The sequence below is a fragment of the Porcisia hertigi genome, chromosome 26 (assembly GCF_017918235.1).
Source record: "Porcisia hertigi strain C119 chromosome 26, whole genome shotgun sequence".
Taxonomy (NCBI): Eukaryota; Euglenozoa; class Kinetoplastea; order Trypanosomatida; family Trypanosomatidae; genus Porcisia; species Porcisia hertigi.
In genome coordinates this window covers 445736-460740 of record NC_090585.1, presented here as the reverse complement: position 1 = coordinate 460740, position 15005 = coordinate 445736, and the positions used below count along the sequence as shown (strand labels likewise).

At 57.0% G+C, this 15005-nt stretch overlaps 5 protein-coding genes across 5 annotated transcripts; all 5 read right to left on the bottom strand.

Moving 5' to 3' along the window:
• Positions 1-453: 453 nt before the first annotated feature.
• On the bottom strand, positions 454-2349 carry JKF63_04161 (uncharacterized protein; the record flags this gene model as incomplete). The annotated part of the gene is made up of 1 exon (XM_067900154.1): positions 454-2349. One exon carries the CDS (start codon positions 2347-2349, stop codon positions 454-456), a length of 1896 nt encoding a protein of 631 aa, XP_067756338.1.
• Positions 2350-3710: 1361 nt separating this feature from the next.
• On the bottom strand, positions 3711-4904 carry JKF63_04160 (uncharacterized protein; the record flags this gene model as incomplete). The annotated part of the gene is made up of 1 exon (XM_067900153.1): positions 3711-4904. One exon carries the CDS (start codon positions 4902-4904, stop codon positions 3711-3713), a length of 1194 nt encoding a protein of 397 aa, XP_067756337.1.
• A 782-nt stretch (positions 4905-5686) lies between these two features.
• Positions 5687-6514, bottom strand: JKF63_04159 (uncharacterized protein; the record flags this gene model as incomplete). The annotated part of the gene is made up of 1 exon (XM_067900152.1): positions 5687-6514. One exon carries the CDS (start codon positions 6512-6514, stop codon positions 5687-5689), a length of 828 nt encoding a protein of 275 aa, XP_067756336.1.
• A 2106-nt stretch (positions 6515-8620) lies between these two features.
• Positions 8621-9637, bottom strand: JKF63_04158 (uncharacterized protein; the record flags this gene model as incomplete). Its single annotated transcript, XM_067900151.1, has 1 exon — positions 8621-9637. The coding sequence occupies one exon, from the start codon at positions 9635-9637 to the stop codon at positions 8621-8623; it is 1017 nt and encodes a 338-aa protein (XP_067756335.1).
• Positions 9638-11060: 1423 nt separating this feature from the next.
• On the bottom strand, positions 11061-14660 carry JKF63_04157 (uncharacterized protein; the record flags this gene model as incomplete). Its single annotated transcript, XM_067900150.1, has 1 exon — positions 11061-14660. One exon carries the CDS (start codon positions 14658-14660, stop codon positions 11061-11063), a length of 3600 nt encoding a protein of 1199 aa, XP_067756334.1.
• Positions 14661-15005: the final 345 nt, after the last annotated feature.

Sequence of the window (15005 nt, the reverse complement as noted above, 5' to 3'; positions counted from 1 at the left end):
GGAAGGGGACAGGGTCTCTATGGTTGAGGTAAAAAGAGGAGGGTGGCGTGAAGCTGTCCAGGGTGGAGAGCCGTGACAGCGTGAATGACAATAATGGAAAAGAGATAATAGGACCCGATGTACTTCTGGCAACATGCATCCACAAAGTCTCGAGAGGCTCCCTGTGGCTTTGGAGGGGTTGCGAGCCAAAGGGGAGAGGACTTATAGAACCAGTGCGCACCATGAGCTGTGAGGTGGATTTCCATTGAAGGAGGTCGGAGGCGGGCATCACTTGTTGGAATGCGCATCAGGACACCACTTTGTGTGTGTGTGTGTGTGCCCACCCACTCGACAGGAGAAGGAAGAGTAAGTGCAGGGGATTCTCTACATCATGTCGTGCACTTCCCTTGCCTCCAACACCCTCCCGCCTCCCCCCCCCCACACCCACCCACTCGCCATCGCTGTCAAAAACGGCTAAATCCAATCGTACCCTTCGGCCGCGCCGCGAACACACTTGCCGACAGGGAATCGCGGTACTCCATCGGGGGTGATTTCCTGGTACTGCACCGTCAGAGCCTTTCCCTTGTACGCCGTCCTCCACGACTGCCACATGCGTCGCTTGTCGGCATCGGTGCTCGCCGGTGTGACCGTAAAGCGGTGCTTCTTGTCTGGTGTCGCACATATGAAAGAGCCGAGGAATCCCTTCCACTTGCCGGAGCCTTCCAAGGCACCAACGATGACGTACTCCGCGTCTTGCATCACTTTGTACTTTAGCAACGTACTACTGCGCTGTCCATAGCCGTATCCACCGTCGCTGTCCGCTTTCGCGGCACCTGCCGCGGCTTTGATTGGCCTGGATGAAGCTCTTTGTTTGAGCTTCCTCGCTGCCGACTCCACCTTTGTGTTGCTGTTAGGGACGGTAGCCCTCGTGTCGCCCTTGCAGTCACGGCGGATCATGATGCCCTCGTAGCCGACTGCCATCGCTGCTTGCAGCACCGTGTCCACGGCATCGATGTTACATGAAAAGCTCGGCACGCGCCGTAGCACTAGTGGATTGTACTTGGGAATGTGTGCTAGGTTGTACGCTGTCGCAGATTCTAGCAGTCGCTCCAGAACGCTGTAGCGGGCGCTAAAGGGGACGGCCGACCCACACCCGTAGGGGAGCTCACGACTGTAAAGAACGTCGAAGACGTGGTACTGCAGCTGACGCTGCAAAGCCGCAACCTCAGGGGTGAGCCACTGACGGGTCGTTCGAATCGCTGATGTCAACTGCTCGAAGCGAATCAAAACCGGCGCATCCTGCTGCGCCACAGCGCTGGCAGCAGCCGAGGCAGAACCTCGCTTCTTCTTCCCGGATGCAGCGGCGAGGAGGGCGTTGCGGAAAGCCGAGGCTGGGTCTGCCCCACACAATGCCGCTGCGGGGGAGGCCCGAGATCTTTTTCCTGCTCTTGTACAGACGGCGCTAAGCTGCGACAGGTTGATTGAGTCGTTGTACAGCTCGCCATCAAGTACGAGTGTCGGGTCCTTCTCGAAAAGATGCCGCAGCGCCGGCTCGATGGCGTGGTCGCAGCACTCGAAGAGCGTGCCAGAGCGACTGAAAAAGAGTACCTGCTTTGTGTCTGATCGGTACGCCGCTACGCAGCGGATGCCATCCAGCTTCGGCGACACATAGAGCACTTCATCAGGTGCAATTTTATGACGCTCCTTATCAAGACTCTTTGCTAGCATTGGCAGTAGGTTGCGCGTCTCCTGCAGGCGTAGATATTGACCATCGGCCACGCTCTTGCTAAGCAGGTTTGCGTTCTCAGCCGCGATGCTGCTGAGCGTGGAGTTAGGGCGGCAGCGATGTCGAAGTACAGACGCCGCAGGCACAAGGTCCTGCGTCAGTGAGGCGGATGCGTGTTTCTTCTTCGTTGATGGGGAGGGAATATCGCTTGAATTGCGGAAACCCGATGCATCCTTCCTCGCGGATGCATTGGCGGTCAATGTGGGCTTCGCGTTGCACTTTGGACACGCACCGCCGGCGGCGAGGTGCAAGTCGATGCGTTTGTTGTGCTGGTGGTGGCAAGACGGACAAATCCACCAGGCGAGCTTGCGGCTACCAGGGGTGACGTGCTGTGGCTGGAGCATCTTGTTCGACGCCGCTGCGATCCATGTTCGAGCGATGGCAGGGTGGAAGTCCGCTAAAGACAGCTTGGGCGGGCCTTGACGGTTGTGCACCCCATGCGCAGCAACTTTTTTCCCCTTTCCACCATTTGCAGCGCCTTTTGCGCTCGTCACGGCCATCCGCCTTGCTGACTGCAGACGTCGTAGCGTCGGGTGGCCTATTGCGCCACCCCTGTTCAGCCGCAGTAGCGTCGTCACTTCCATTGGTTCTTGAGGCGATGTGCGTTGCGTCTTCTTCCGTGTGTGTGTGTGTGTGTGGCGGTGGTGATGGTAGTGGGGCGTGTACCTTATCTATCGGTTTAGAAACCGGCTGAGAGGAAACACGTAGACCCCGCACCTACAAAAAAAAAAAACGAAGCCTTCTTCAACCCCCAGGAGAGAAAAAAAAAGACAACCACGAAAACAAGAACGTCACTTGAAGAGCTCCAGACAGCCGCCGCCACATCCGCCGCGAGGGAAGCGGTTGAAACGGTGCGCAGGTGCAGACGCTGAGAGAATCCCTGGTCGACTTTACAGGAAAAAAAAGGACAAGAAAAGCCGGGGGGGGGTGAGCGAGCGGGATAGAGAGGGAGGGAGGGGGGAAAGAGGGTGGCTCAGTGGGCAAAAGGCTTCGGTGGCGGCAACGGTTTGACGTCCTGTACGCCCAAGTCGCTTCTACCAGCCAGACACGCAAATTGGAGAGAAGTGGTGTATCCTGCCGTGTAGAGTGACAGAGCCCTCACAAAACAGGTAAGCCGTTGGTACGCACACTGTTGTTGCCGCTGCCGTTGCTTCTGTCCTGCCGTCCTTTTTACGTTTGGAAAAACTCCTCCTCCTCCTCTCCTCTCAAAAGCCGACGAAAAAAAATTCAACCGCGTGTGGCCCCCCGGAGAGAAGACGGCGCTCCGTTTTTTTTTTTGTCTTTATTCCTTCAGTCTCGTCTGCTTCGAGTCACCTGTCACTGTAAAGAGAGGTCTCTCACTTGTTCCACCAACTTCTCAATATGTGCTCATACGTGGTACGTCCACTCACCCCCTCTCCCCCCACACCTCCTTGATGAGATCGTTCCACGTACCCCTCGTCTGGCTGGAGGGGCTAGGGTGAAGAGGGGCAAAGAGTGAGCAGGAGTGAAAGGAAAAGCGTTTCTATGTGTGCGTGTCTGAGTAGAATCCCCTGCGCGTAACAGTGAAGCGATGGAGACGAGTGCGTGTGCTCGGGCAACGTGGCGGTCCCTATGAGGGGCATAGCATGTACATATGATAGAGATGATAGAGATGATGGAGGATTCGCGCAGATAGGCAAACACAGTAGTTTAGGGGACAGGAGAGGGTGTCGAGGAGCCGGAGGGGTCTCCCATGAGTCGAGGGAAAGGGGGTGGGGAGGCGAGAGGGCGTCTGCCTGAACAATGCCGCTCTCTTTTTACTCCACACTACCACCTCTTTCCTTTTTTTTGTATCTCTTTCACAAGTCACCTCCGAGGAAGTGAGTGCACAGAACAACGAAAAAAAAAAGCGAACAACAACAGCATAGAGGTGCATCTGCAGTTCCATTGAAGGGGGGGGGGGTTAACCCCGTAGCTGTGACCCTCACAGGGCTCGGCGGGCGATTGCATTGAGTTGACTATTCATGCGTTCAAGAATGTCGCCACTCAATTCCTCTTTCTTGTGCGCCTTGGTGATGCCGGCGAAGGGCGAAGATGGCGGGGCCGCACCCCCCATCCAGGCTTCGCATGCCCTCCAGAGAGGCCCATCATTCGCCTCAGAGTCAACCAGGTGAAAAGGGTTGCTCGCCGCGCTGCCGCCGCTGCAGTCGTCAGGGTTCAGCATTTCTGAAAGAGCAGCCTGGGCAAGCGTTAGCTGGGCCCCTGTTAGCGCGTCCAACGAGGTTGTGCGCAGGCCTTCAGTATCCGCACCAGTGTCACACGTTGGGGCTTCTCCACTGGCATCGCCTCGGCATTTTTCTCTCACGACACCCTCCGCCGTCCTCTCAAGGCCACCGAGCGCGGCAATGCTGCGACAGAGCTCCAGTGCCAGAGAGTGTTCCTGTTTAGTCAATCTGATCGCACTCCGACACGGTGCGGTTTCATTTTGAGGTCCCTCACACCACGTCGCAACGAAGCTGGTCAGAAGCAGCACCAGCGCGTGTCGTAAAGCACGCATTGGAGATGTCAAGTGATGATGTTGGTGCGACACAGCTGTGACCGCCGGAGATCTTCCAAATGCAGTCAGGTAGCTGAGAACAGGAATGATATCCCTTTCCAAGCAGGCAGCCAGCGCTTCGCTGACCGTGGCGGGTACTGGACACTTTCGCCCCCCAAGTGAATTCGAGGATGGGTCGACTGATGTCTGATGCGGTGCGTGAAGTACAGAGAGAAACATGTGTGCGCTCCAGGTAGCCAGCAGCAACTCTAGCTCAGCTGACGACGCCAGTGGCGATACCGAAGATGACAGCGGTTGATGTGAAGTGTCGCACATTTTGTTCGAGGCATTCGCGTGCACAGGCGTGTACACCTCGGCAAGACGGGCGGAGGTCACCGAAAGGAGTGCTTTATCGACCCAATGCTGTGCGATGGATCGAAGTAGCGGCGTCGGCACGGTGTCAAACATTATATTGCTTGTATTGTCACAACCGCCTTTGCGTGGCTTTTCTTGCAGCCGCAGTTCGTCAAAGAAGACCCCCCAGCCACGAAACCATGCGTCCGAGTCGGTTACACTGCGAGAGACCGCCACCAGCGCTGCCGGCCATCGGGCAGAGAGGCAAACAACAGTTTGCGCAATCATCGTAGGTTTCGGTATTGAGTTGGCATAATCGAGGGAAACGGAGCGTGTGCGTGTGTTGCAGACATCGCAGCCTTCTCTCTTCTTCTCTCCCTCCCACGGTTTAGAAAGAGCCACACACACACACACACACACAAATATACAAAACTGAGCGACCAAAGCTAGCACAGTGTTTAGGGGATTGGATAGAGGGTCTTCGAACAAGAATTGTGAAACGTCACAGAAAGGGGTGCGCAGGTGAAGTTGCAGTGCGGACACAAAAGTGTGGTGGCGGTCATTATGCCTCGCGTGGGGTTGGTCGGCGGCGTTCTTCTTCTGTAGACTCTTCAACCTGAGTCAGCCACTCCACCGGGCGCAGGCGCGGTCGAGACGGCGATGACATGCCTGGAAATGGCACACCACAGCTTCCTCACGCACCCTTATAGAAGCGGGAATAAGTGAATGCAGCGACTGCTCTCAGCTGTTGGTGGTAGTGGTGGTGATGTCTTTTCAAAAGCTTTGTGTTGCAGTATGCATGTGTGTGATTTACCGAGTGAGGAGAGGGGGAGGGAGGGAACACACGAAGAAACGCGGAAAGCCGGAGAGAAAAAAAAAGGGTGTCAATTCACTTCTGGTTGGAGGCGGTTGTGCCTCTTCGCGCGGTTTGGCCCTAACGCCGCCACAAAGCCGTGGATGACGGTCGTACACCCATCTGCGTAGGAGTGGGCAAGCGCTCATCACACACACCCTACACCCTACACACGCACACACACACACATCATACAGTTGCCCGTGGGGGCTCAGGTTTACACTTGGTATTTCGACTTTGGACGCGTGCGCTTGCCCTTGGTCTTGGTTGCACCAGCCGATGACCGCGCCGCGGTGACAAGCTGCGAGGACAGCCCCATATCCACCGTGTCACCCTTCTTGGTCTTGCTGCTCTTGAGTTCGGGCAACATGCCGACGCGTATCATTTTCGCAAAAGGCAAATTCGCCACGGCTGCGAGTTTGTAGCGGCGAAAGCGGAAGCGCTTGAGGATGCGATGTTTTTTCATTTGGAATCGGCGAGCCAGCCAACGCGAGGACGGGTACGGGTAGTTACGTGGGCCGAACGTCACTTTTCCATAGAATTTCGCTGCCCAGCGGCATGACAGACGCTCCAGCACATCGCCGTACTTTGAGTTGACTCTCGCCGTGGTGGGCGCCGCTGGGCCAAGGATGCCGGCCTTGGCGGCCACGCCATTTAGCACCCATGCGTCATCGAGTAGCAACAGCAGCGGCCGCATGGACACATCCGTGGCGGTGCAGACACGCTGGCGGAAGGACTTAATTTGTGTGTTGTTGTTGAAGCTCGTGGCGACTGTTGAGGAGCTGGGATCAATGAAGGTGGATCCGTTGCCTGAGGCGGCGCAGGGGACTGGCATTTGTGCCGAGAGAGGGGCGATTTTGAGGGGAGAGCCTGGGCAGCGCGTGCTGTGGTGGGGGCTCGGATTTACCAACATCGGCTTTAGGTGTTGCCTTGTTCCGGCATCGGCAGCCTCATCCTTCTTTTTGTACGGGGTGTTGCTGTAGTTCTTCGGGACAGCGGCGGCGACTGCCCATGCTGTATGATAAAGGGTCGTGCAGTACTTCATCGCAGATGTGGGTGATACAAAGAAAGAAGGTGTAGGATGGCGTCAAACGAGGTTGTGTGTATGCATGTGCGTGCGTGGATATATGAGCGTGTAGGCGTGGTCGAGGGGGTGGGGGTGGATTAGGTTGGGTGACGTGTCCACGACGTCAATCTTTGCCCCCTTTCTAATTTAACTGGAGATTTCTTTTTCGTGTGTGTGTATGTGTGTATTCAGTTGAGAGGGAAAAGGTTTTACATATTGGAGAGGGTGGAGGGGGGAGAATAGCAGAACGGTACAGGGAAGAGAGCGAGGTGTGTGTGTGTGTTCCGTCTTGGCATCGGATGAGTCCATGCGCGTGGGTGCCTTATTACATCGTCGATGGAAGCGAACAAGACGCATACGCCTTGACAAGGGGGGGCGTGGTTAAGGGCTGCATCGAGAGCAGAATCACATGGATGTAGCGGTGGGTAGGTGGGTGGGCAGAGGAAGGCGAAAGGGAGAGGAAAACTTGCGCCGACTAGGTTGTTTTGACGGGGAAAACATATGCAATACTAGCAAGAAGCTGTAATGGCCGGAGTCTAGGTGAAGATACACACACGTCAACGCCAATAACACCACTTACACACAGCTGCCGCCTTTCAAGATGGAGACCATGAGCGTTACGTGCTCATGGCACCCCCCCCCTCAGGCCTGCCCGCACTCCCAGTTTAATATGAGCGAATGCTGTTTAGCTGATTGGGGCGCGCGTGTGTCTGTGTGCGTGCGTGCAGACGGCTCTTCGTCAGAAAACCACACATAGACATCTACAGGCTACCGCGAGCCCACCACACTTTACTTACACAGGCAGACAAAGTAGCACCGGCGAGGAGGAGGGGAAAAAACATGCATATATATATATATATGTACACACACACACACACAAACATGTACGCGTACGCAAAAAAAAAAACGTACCTCGCCTTGTGGTATTACGACGATGACGACGCAAGAAGGGAGTGGTGGTGTCACAACACGCCTCCCCCTCCTCCTCCTCTTCCCCCTCAATGTCACACACAGGGAGAGGAGGGTGAGGAAACAAAAAAAGAGCATAGAAGCATCAGCACGACAGTTAATCATAAAAAAGTGTGTGTATGCCCGTGTGGGGGTTTCGTCTCAGCGTAAAGGAAGGGGAGGGGGAGAGGAGGAACAGAACGAGGAGGGCTCAATGCGCGGAGGCAGACGAAGGGAGGGCCAAACAGCGGGGGGGGGGTAAGGCGTCAGCAATGGCTACGGAATCAAGAGCATCCATTCATCCTAAGAAATGGATCTTTGGGGGGAGGGGATGAAGAACGATGCGAACCTCCAGCTGTTATTCGGAGAATACACATACACACACACACATACACAGAGACACCCCCTTCCTCACCGAGGCGCCCGTGCCCGATAATACTGTCAACACTACAAACGACTCCCCCCAAAAAAAACGGTTTATAAATTAGTCAGACCGATCGGTGTTGTCCCGTCCTCGGCACCAGCGAGAACGCGCACACAAAAAGAGGGGGGGAAGGCGGTAGCCGCACCAGACGCCCTCCCCCCCCTCCGCCTTCTCCAGTCAGAGAGAGAGAGTACAGCGGACACACAAAGTTGTGTGGAAGCGCAAAGCACACATGGGCGTACTGGCCAACCTTAACGACAGACGTACCCTGAGGAGGAGGAGGGGAAGGTGTGGCGTCTGCCTGTGTGGGGGAAGGGGGCTAGAAGTCCAACCGTCATCCTCCGCTTCGCCGCTACCTCCCCCCCCTTCCCTTCAACAACAACAACAAAGAAAACTGCTACAAAAACTCTCCGCGATACTAAGGGCACATGGAACACACACACAGACACCCCCCACAAAAAGCTGATAACACCTCAACAACCACCGTCTCGGAGAATAGCGTGTGCTCGTGTGTTCCTGTGTGTGTGTATCAGCAGGTATAAGTGTGCATGTGTGTGTGTGGGGGTGGGTGGGTGGGTGGGAGATGCAACGTAGCACCTCATCGAGTCAATCGTAGGCCTGTTTTCTTTCACCATAGCTCCTCCGCCCCGCTACCCCCCCCCTCCCCCACACCGCCCCGCTTCTCTTCCTCTCGTTAGTTCCCTGTGTGTTGCTCAAAGAACGCATAGGATGGAGAAGATGACGAGCAGCACCATCAAGACACGTGCCCACCAGGTGCGGCGCGCTGCTTCGGTTTGCAGCTGGAGCTGCATCTCTCTCTGCCTGCGCTCCTTTGCCTTTGGGTGCGCGTCGTCGGCAAGGTTTTGTGCACGGCTTGCAAGGTTCTCAGCAGAGGCAGCGCCCCAGTTCACCTGAGGGAAGTTTTCTGTCAAGAAATGTACAACGGGGTCGATCACTGGCTGTGCGGTGCGCACGAGCCACACAAGCCCATACACGCATCCCGAGAAGAGGAGCCGCGGAATGTGCAAAACGTGCTCCTCAATGTTCTTGAGCCCCTCCCGCGCCGGCGGGTTCACCCAGGCGCGGAACATCAGATAGCCCTGCACCACGAGCGACACGAAAACGGCCCAGAGGTAAAAGTAGAGGCATTTGTACGTGATGGTGGCCAAGTTGCTCACACGCAACTGACTCGTGTAGAAGCGTGGCTGCGAGCACTTGATGGCGAGCAAATCACGGAACTGCTGGTCGTCGCCGTAACTCACCACGTGTTCTGCCGGGATCTCGACATTAAAGCTAGGGTCGTTTTTTGCAGGCTCCGTCGCGCCCGCAGCTGCCTGGCTCTCAGCCGCCTTCTTCGCCGCCGCCGCCGCCGCCTCTGACTGCTTCTTCTGCCAGCGCTGGCGCTCCTGTGCTACGAAGGTCTGCAACTTGCGGCTCGCCTTGTAGTGCATCGGGTAGCCGTCCTCAAGCACGTTCACAGCGCTCATATCAGAGCTGAGGAAGGCTGAGCTTTGGCTACCTGGGGCGCCTAGTGTGACGGCAGTCCATCCGCCAAAGCTTTGTTTGCGGTGAGCTGGAAAGAAGATGACATTGCCAGCGAAGTCGAGCCCGAGAAACCGCGGCAGAATTCGGTACCGGGTGAGACTCCAGAAGTGGCCCTCCACCATGGACTGCATGTCCTGCTTCCTGGAGAAGAGCCCCCGCATTAACGGGGTCGTTCGCGTGTACATTTTGGTGTTGCCTTCGCCCGGTAGTTGCTCACACAGGCTCACTCACTCACTCACTCGATCGCACCACGGAGTTTATGATTTTAGGTGCCCCGGCGTATACGTGTGTGTGTGTGTGTGTGTGGCTGTCTGTGCGTGTGTGTGTGCTTTTTTTTTTTTTGTAGAGCTGTTATGTGCTTCCACAAGCCGTGACGCACGGAGGTGGATAAATAATAGATGCGAATGAAGAGAGAAGGTTTGACGGACCCGGCATATACGTTGCAATGACCTTTGCGTGTGTGAACATAGCCTTTCCTCTCCTTTGATGCAACCACCTTTGCTATGCAACACACAACAACAACAGCAGCAGGACCCCTCTTTGTCGGCGAAGAGTAAACATAGGTGCGGCGTGTCAAAGTGAAAGGTTCAACCACTACACACAGCGCTTTCACTAAAGGGTTTGTGTAGGCCTAAGCTTGTGCTTGCCATCAGGCTCCCTGCACAGACGCGTGCATACGCATAGGCCATTTCACAGGTTCATCTCTTTTCGCTGATCAGTTACGGATACTCGCGTTATCTTTGTCCCCAAGTGCATGCGGCAGTTAAACGTGTAGGCGTGTGCGTGTATGTGTACGCTTATTTGTTTGTGTGCGGTCCGTACCGACAAAAGATCCCCACACCGATTAAAGAGAAGAGGCAATACGAAAAAATACAAACACACACACACACACGCAGACACAAATGTGTAATTAACGATCCGCACAACCACACTATTAAACGCGACAAATGAAGGCTGTGAGGTCGGGGTGGTGATGATGGTGGTGGTGGTGGGGGAGGGGGGGGAGGGGCACACGACGTACACACGCAGTTACGATGTACCCCGCAGGGCGCACCCGTTTGGCCGCTGAATAGGCAGACATCTGTGTGACGGATCAAACAACTGCATATGCACACCGCCACCTCCACGTCCCCCCTCCCACCCATTTGCCGTGTTCCGTATGAAATCATAATCCTATCCAGCCAGGCCCTCCCCAAACCGCGTAGGCGCATACCAAAACAGTGGGGTGACCATCACACCACAGGGAATCCTGAATGCAGCGGCAACCCCTCCCCCCCTCCACCCTACACACACACAAAAAAAAGAAAGCCGTAACCCCCCATAAATACAAATGATCAAGAAGAAGGTATGCGGGGACAGTGGCGGGCAACGTCCAGCTCAGCATTGTCATTCTGACTTCGATTTTTTCCTTTCTTCCTTTCCTTCCTCCTTATGCTTTTCATTCTGGTACGACTACCTCATCTTTATAACTTATTTTGCTCACCGGGGCCACGCATACACCCCAGGCTGTGAAGGGAGCGTCGCTGGCTGCGTTCATCTTACAGTCCAGGTACTCTACTCGCCTCAATCCGTCCTTCGAAGGTCCCCGGGGACCCCCTCCCCCCTCTTCTAGTCAAGGCGGACCTTCTTCGTCTTGCGGCGGTCTGTACGATCCCCATCGTCCTCGTTGTGGCTCAGGAGTTCTTTCATGTTCTCGTCCATGCCGTCGTCATCGTCGTCGTCGTCATCGGAAGTTTGAGCCTTGACGTCGTCACGGCTCTCCCCCTGCTCGTCGTCGACATCGCTGCCCTCAGTATCCGCATCGCTCTCTTCATCCTCATCGTCATCGTCATCAGCGAGGTCGGAGTCAACCTCGTCGTCGCTAGCAGAGGAGAACTCGGCCTCGCTGCTGTCAAGGGCTTCATTGTAGTCCTCGTCGCTGTTCTCTCCATCCCGGGCGTCGGCCAGCATTTCATCAAAGACAGCGGTGTCCCCGCGGGCCTTCTTTCGCTTGCTGCCGTCAGCAATTGGACTCTTCGCCTCCTCCTCGTCGCCGGAGCCCCCAGTCTCTTCTTCTTCACCGTCGAAGGAGCCGTCGCTCATCATGTCCTCGTCGCTCGCGTCATCGCCGAGGTCCATCGCCTCTAGCGCGTCCAGGTCTACGTTTCCGTTCTTGCCCCCCATCTCATTGAGCATAATCTGGTCCATGACATCCAGGCTACCAAGGCCCACACCCCGTTTCACGTCGCTGTCGTCGTCGAGGATGCTGTGCCCGGGCTTCGCGCCCCCCAGTTGCTTCTGCGCTAGCGCCCGGGCATGCTTGTGCAGAGCTGCGTCTCTGTTCTTGCGCTGCCGCCGCTTTTTCTCGATTTCAAGTTTGCTGCGAACGCGCACCACCCGGTGGCCAGATCGCGAACGTGACTCCTTGAACATCACTGGGAAGATGATATCGTCATCGACGACGCTACTCCGCCCTGCAAGGTGCAGATGTCGCTTGCTAGAGGTACTACTGGTGACAAGGCCGCCATTCACTGCGGGCACCGGACGCCCCATTTCAAGATTGGAGGATAGACACTTGCGCGGAATGTTCGTGAAGTCGTTCTTCTGTGAAGGCCGGACAGACTTGAAGATCGAGAGTCGTCCATAGAGAACCGCAAGTTTGTCATACTGGCTGCAGAGGCTCTCGTAGTGGTGCAGAATGGGGGCAAGAAAGTCTTTTGGGGGGGAGGCCACTGTCGGCCGTGTCGCTTCCCTGGTCTCATCGGCTGCCTCTCGCGCGTCCCAGTCGCGCTGCACCGCCAGTAGCTCGGTTCCACGGTAGTGCACAATCGCGTCAATCCACTCCACCAGAGAGGAACGAATGGAAAAGGCTGCCCCGCCTCCGCGCAGAGCGGTACCACTGACACTGCTGACATTCTCATCTGCCGGCTGCGCCGACGCGGCGTCGGCCGTGGTGCTGTCGCTATGGGCGCCGCCTGCGTGACTAGCCTGCTCAGATTTGGCAGTTGCCACAGGGGACTCCGTGATGTGCCCCACATCAGACTCTGACGGCGGGGCGACCTTCTCGACTGCTTTACTGCACATGCCCAGCCGTTCGGAGATGAGGTGCAGCAGCTGCAGACAGTAGGGAAGCTGCAGAGAGAGCACCGTTGCCCGCATGCCCTCGGCGGACCGCGCGGTCATGTTCAGGAGGTCCATCACAGCTGCCGTGTCATTCGCGTGCAATGCCTGATACAGAGGCACAGTAGCGAGGCCGAGGGCGTGGTGCGATACGACACTGCGACCGGTCTCGGCAGCACCTATCTGGAGCTGCTCGAGGGCATTATCGGTGTCGCTCGCTCCTTTGGCGGCGGCTGCACTGCCAGCGGCTAGTTGCCTGCGCCGCGCCGCAGCAGCTGCCTCGTCCCGGGCCACCTGCTGTAGTCGCTGCTCGAGCGTGTATTGCTTCACTGGCAGGCACTGGATAGACTTGGCGTGGTACAGCTGCGGTGCCTTGAAGGCGTCCGTCATGGACTGGTTTGCTTTTGCGGCAACCTGCCGCTGGTGTGCTGCCCAGACAGTGTCCATTACAACGAAGGCACTCGTGGTCGTGTCTGTGGTGTGCTGAAGAAGGTACTCCGCATCGCGCTGGTTTGCCAGGAGTGAGGCGTGCGTGGTGTTCAGTGGCAATTCCACGACGGTGATGGCGCTTGCGTTAGTGCCGGCCATACCGAGAGCGAGGGTGGCAAGGGCCGTGCGTCGGGCGTTGGCAACGTTCGTCGTCACTGCCTTAGCCTTTTGCTTGGGTCCAGCGGCGGCGTCCCCAGTGACTTCTGGCACCGACGGCGGTGTGGCAGCGGTGCACGAGGCCTGGTCCACCGCATCACCAATGTTTTTGGTTTCAAACATGGGCAATGCGAACCGGCCACGAAGCAGGGTCATTTCCAGCGCACGGAGCGGATTGCCGGATGCGGTCACGTGGGTAGGCACGCCAGACGCCGGCCGCAGCGTCCCAAAGAGGAGCCGACCAGCCGCTACCGCAGACACGAGCACCACGTCCGGCTTTAGCGGAACCGGCTCGACCACCGGTGGTAGGATACAGTCGCCGAGGCTCCAAAGAAGCACTGAGCCGGTCAGGGTGGTTACCATCACGTAGTTCCCCTTACGGGTACCGTTGTTGGCGTTTGGAAGCACACACACATTGAGCATACGCTGCCCACACAAGAGAGTACGGCGGCACCGCGCCACCACTGCCGTCGACGATGCAGTGGTGGTATCAAGGGTGGTGGTAAGAAGTGGGGCCGCTGCAGATGAGAGGGATGGCGTGTACTGCACGTCCCAGACGCGTACAACGCCGTCCTGCGCACTGGCCGTGATGGCTGGTAGAGAGGCTGGCGTGTCCGACGCACCCCCACCACTGCCAGTACATACCGCTGAGGGGATCACATTGCTCACCCACGCAAACTCGGCACTCGTCCCTTGGGATGGAAATGCAAGCAGTTTCGTGGTGTGGATCTGGGGCGTGTCTTCCACGTTGGCCGTAGCCGACCCAGCCATGGCCCGGTGTCGTCCGTTGTTGGGGTGGCTCGCCAGTACACGCATCTCGTACAGTGCATTTGTGGGCCCCGCGACAAGCACACGAAAGACGCGATGCGAGGCCGTGGGGGTTTGTGCGTTGGGTGTGGTGGTTGCCCCTGGAGTGTCCAGCGCGTTGAGTGTGGTGACGGCGATGGAGCTGGCGTCAGGCTGTACACGCAGACGAAGGCAGGGCCCAGCGGACGCATTCTCAACGCTTAGCACGTAAAGCATATAGTTGGCAGCCAGGCAGAACGCATACCCGCTACATATCTGAAGCGATACAATAGACTGTTGCGTCTCCGAGACTTGCACGTGGCCGAGCTGGACATCGCGGCGAACATCGTGCAGGATCACCGTGCCGTTGCTGAGACCAACAGCAGCGTAATACGTAGTGACCTTGTCGTCAAGAAGTGCTTCGCTGTGATGGCGGGCAGTCGCATTGCTGTTCACACGTGAGACTGTTGCCGAGGTCTCCTCGTTCGCTTCACAAATCGCGACCGACGTCAGCGTCAGCGCGGCGAGTGAAACGGTACGACTACGCAGGGGTAACTCTACGACGGCTGCTAGGGACGAGGTCGCCGTGTCGAAGACTCTGGCGGCAGGGAAGTCTGTGCCGACAATGAAGTAATGCCCTGCGAAGTCGCACTTCAGAAGGAGTGACTTCTCCGTCATGATGTCGTTGGTGCGTCTGCTGTGGTGGTGTAGGCGAGGGAGCGGGGGGGGTGGACGGGAGGGGAGGGGAGGTCTGTCGTGACAGCCGTTGCGAAAAACGCAGAAGTGTGCGCGTTCCTCAGCGGTGTGAACTGCGTGCGATCAAAGAAGCCGCAAGCGAAGATGTGGGCCGTGTGAGAGGCGCAACATGCGTTCATGAAAAGGAGAGAGCGAGCGAGAAAGGAGATCGGGGGGGGGCAACAGAAGAGGAACGTAAAGGTGAAGCAGTTGAGATTCGCTCTTGCCGTGATCACACAGAGTCACAATCGACGTGAAAGGGGGGGGGAGAGAGGGAGGAGGCATGGC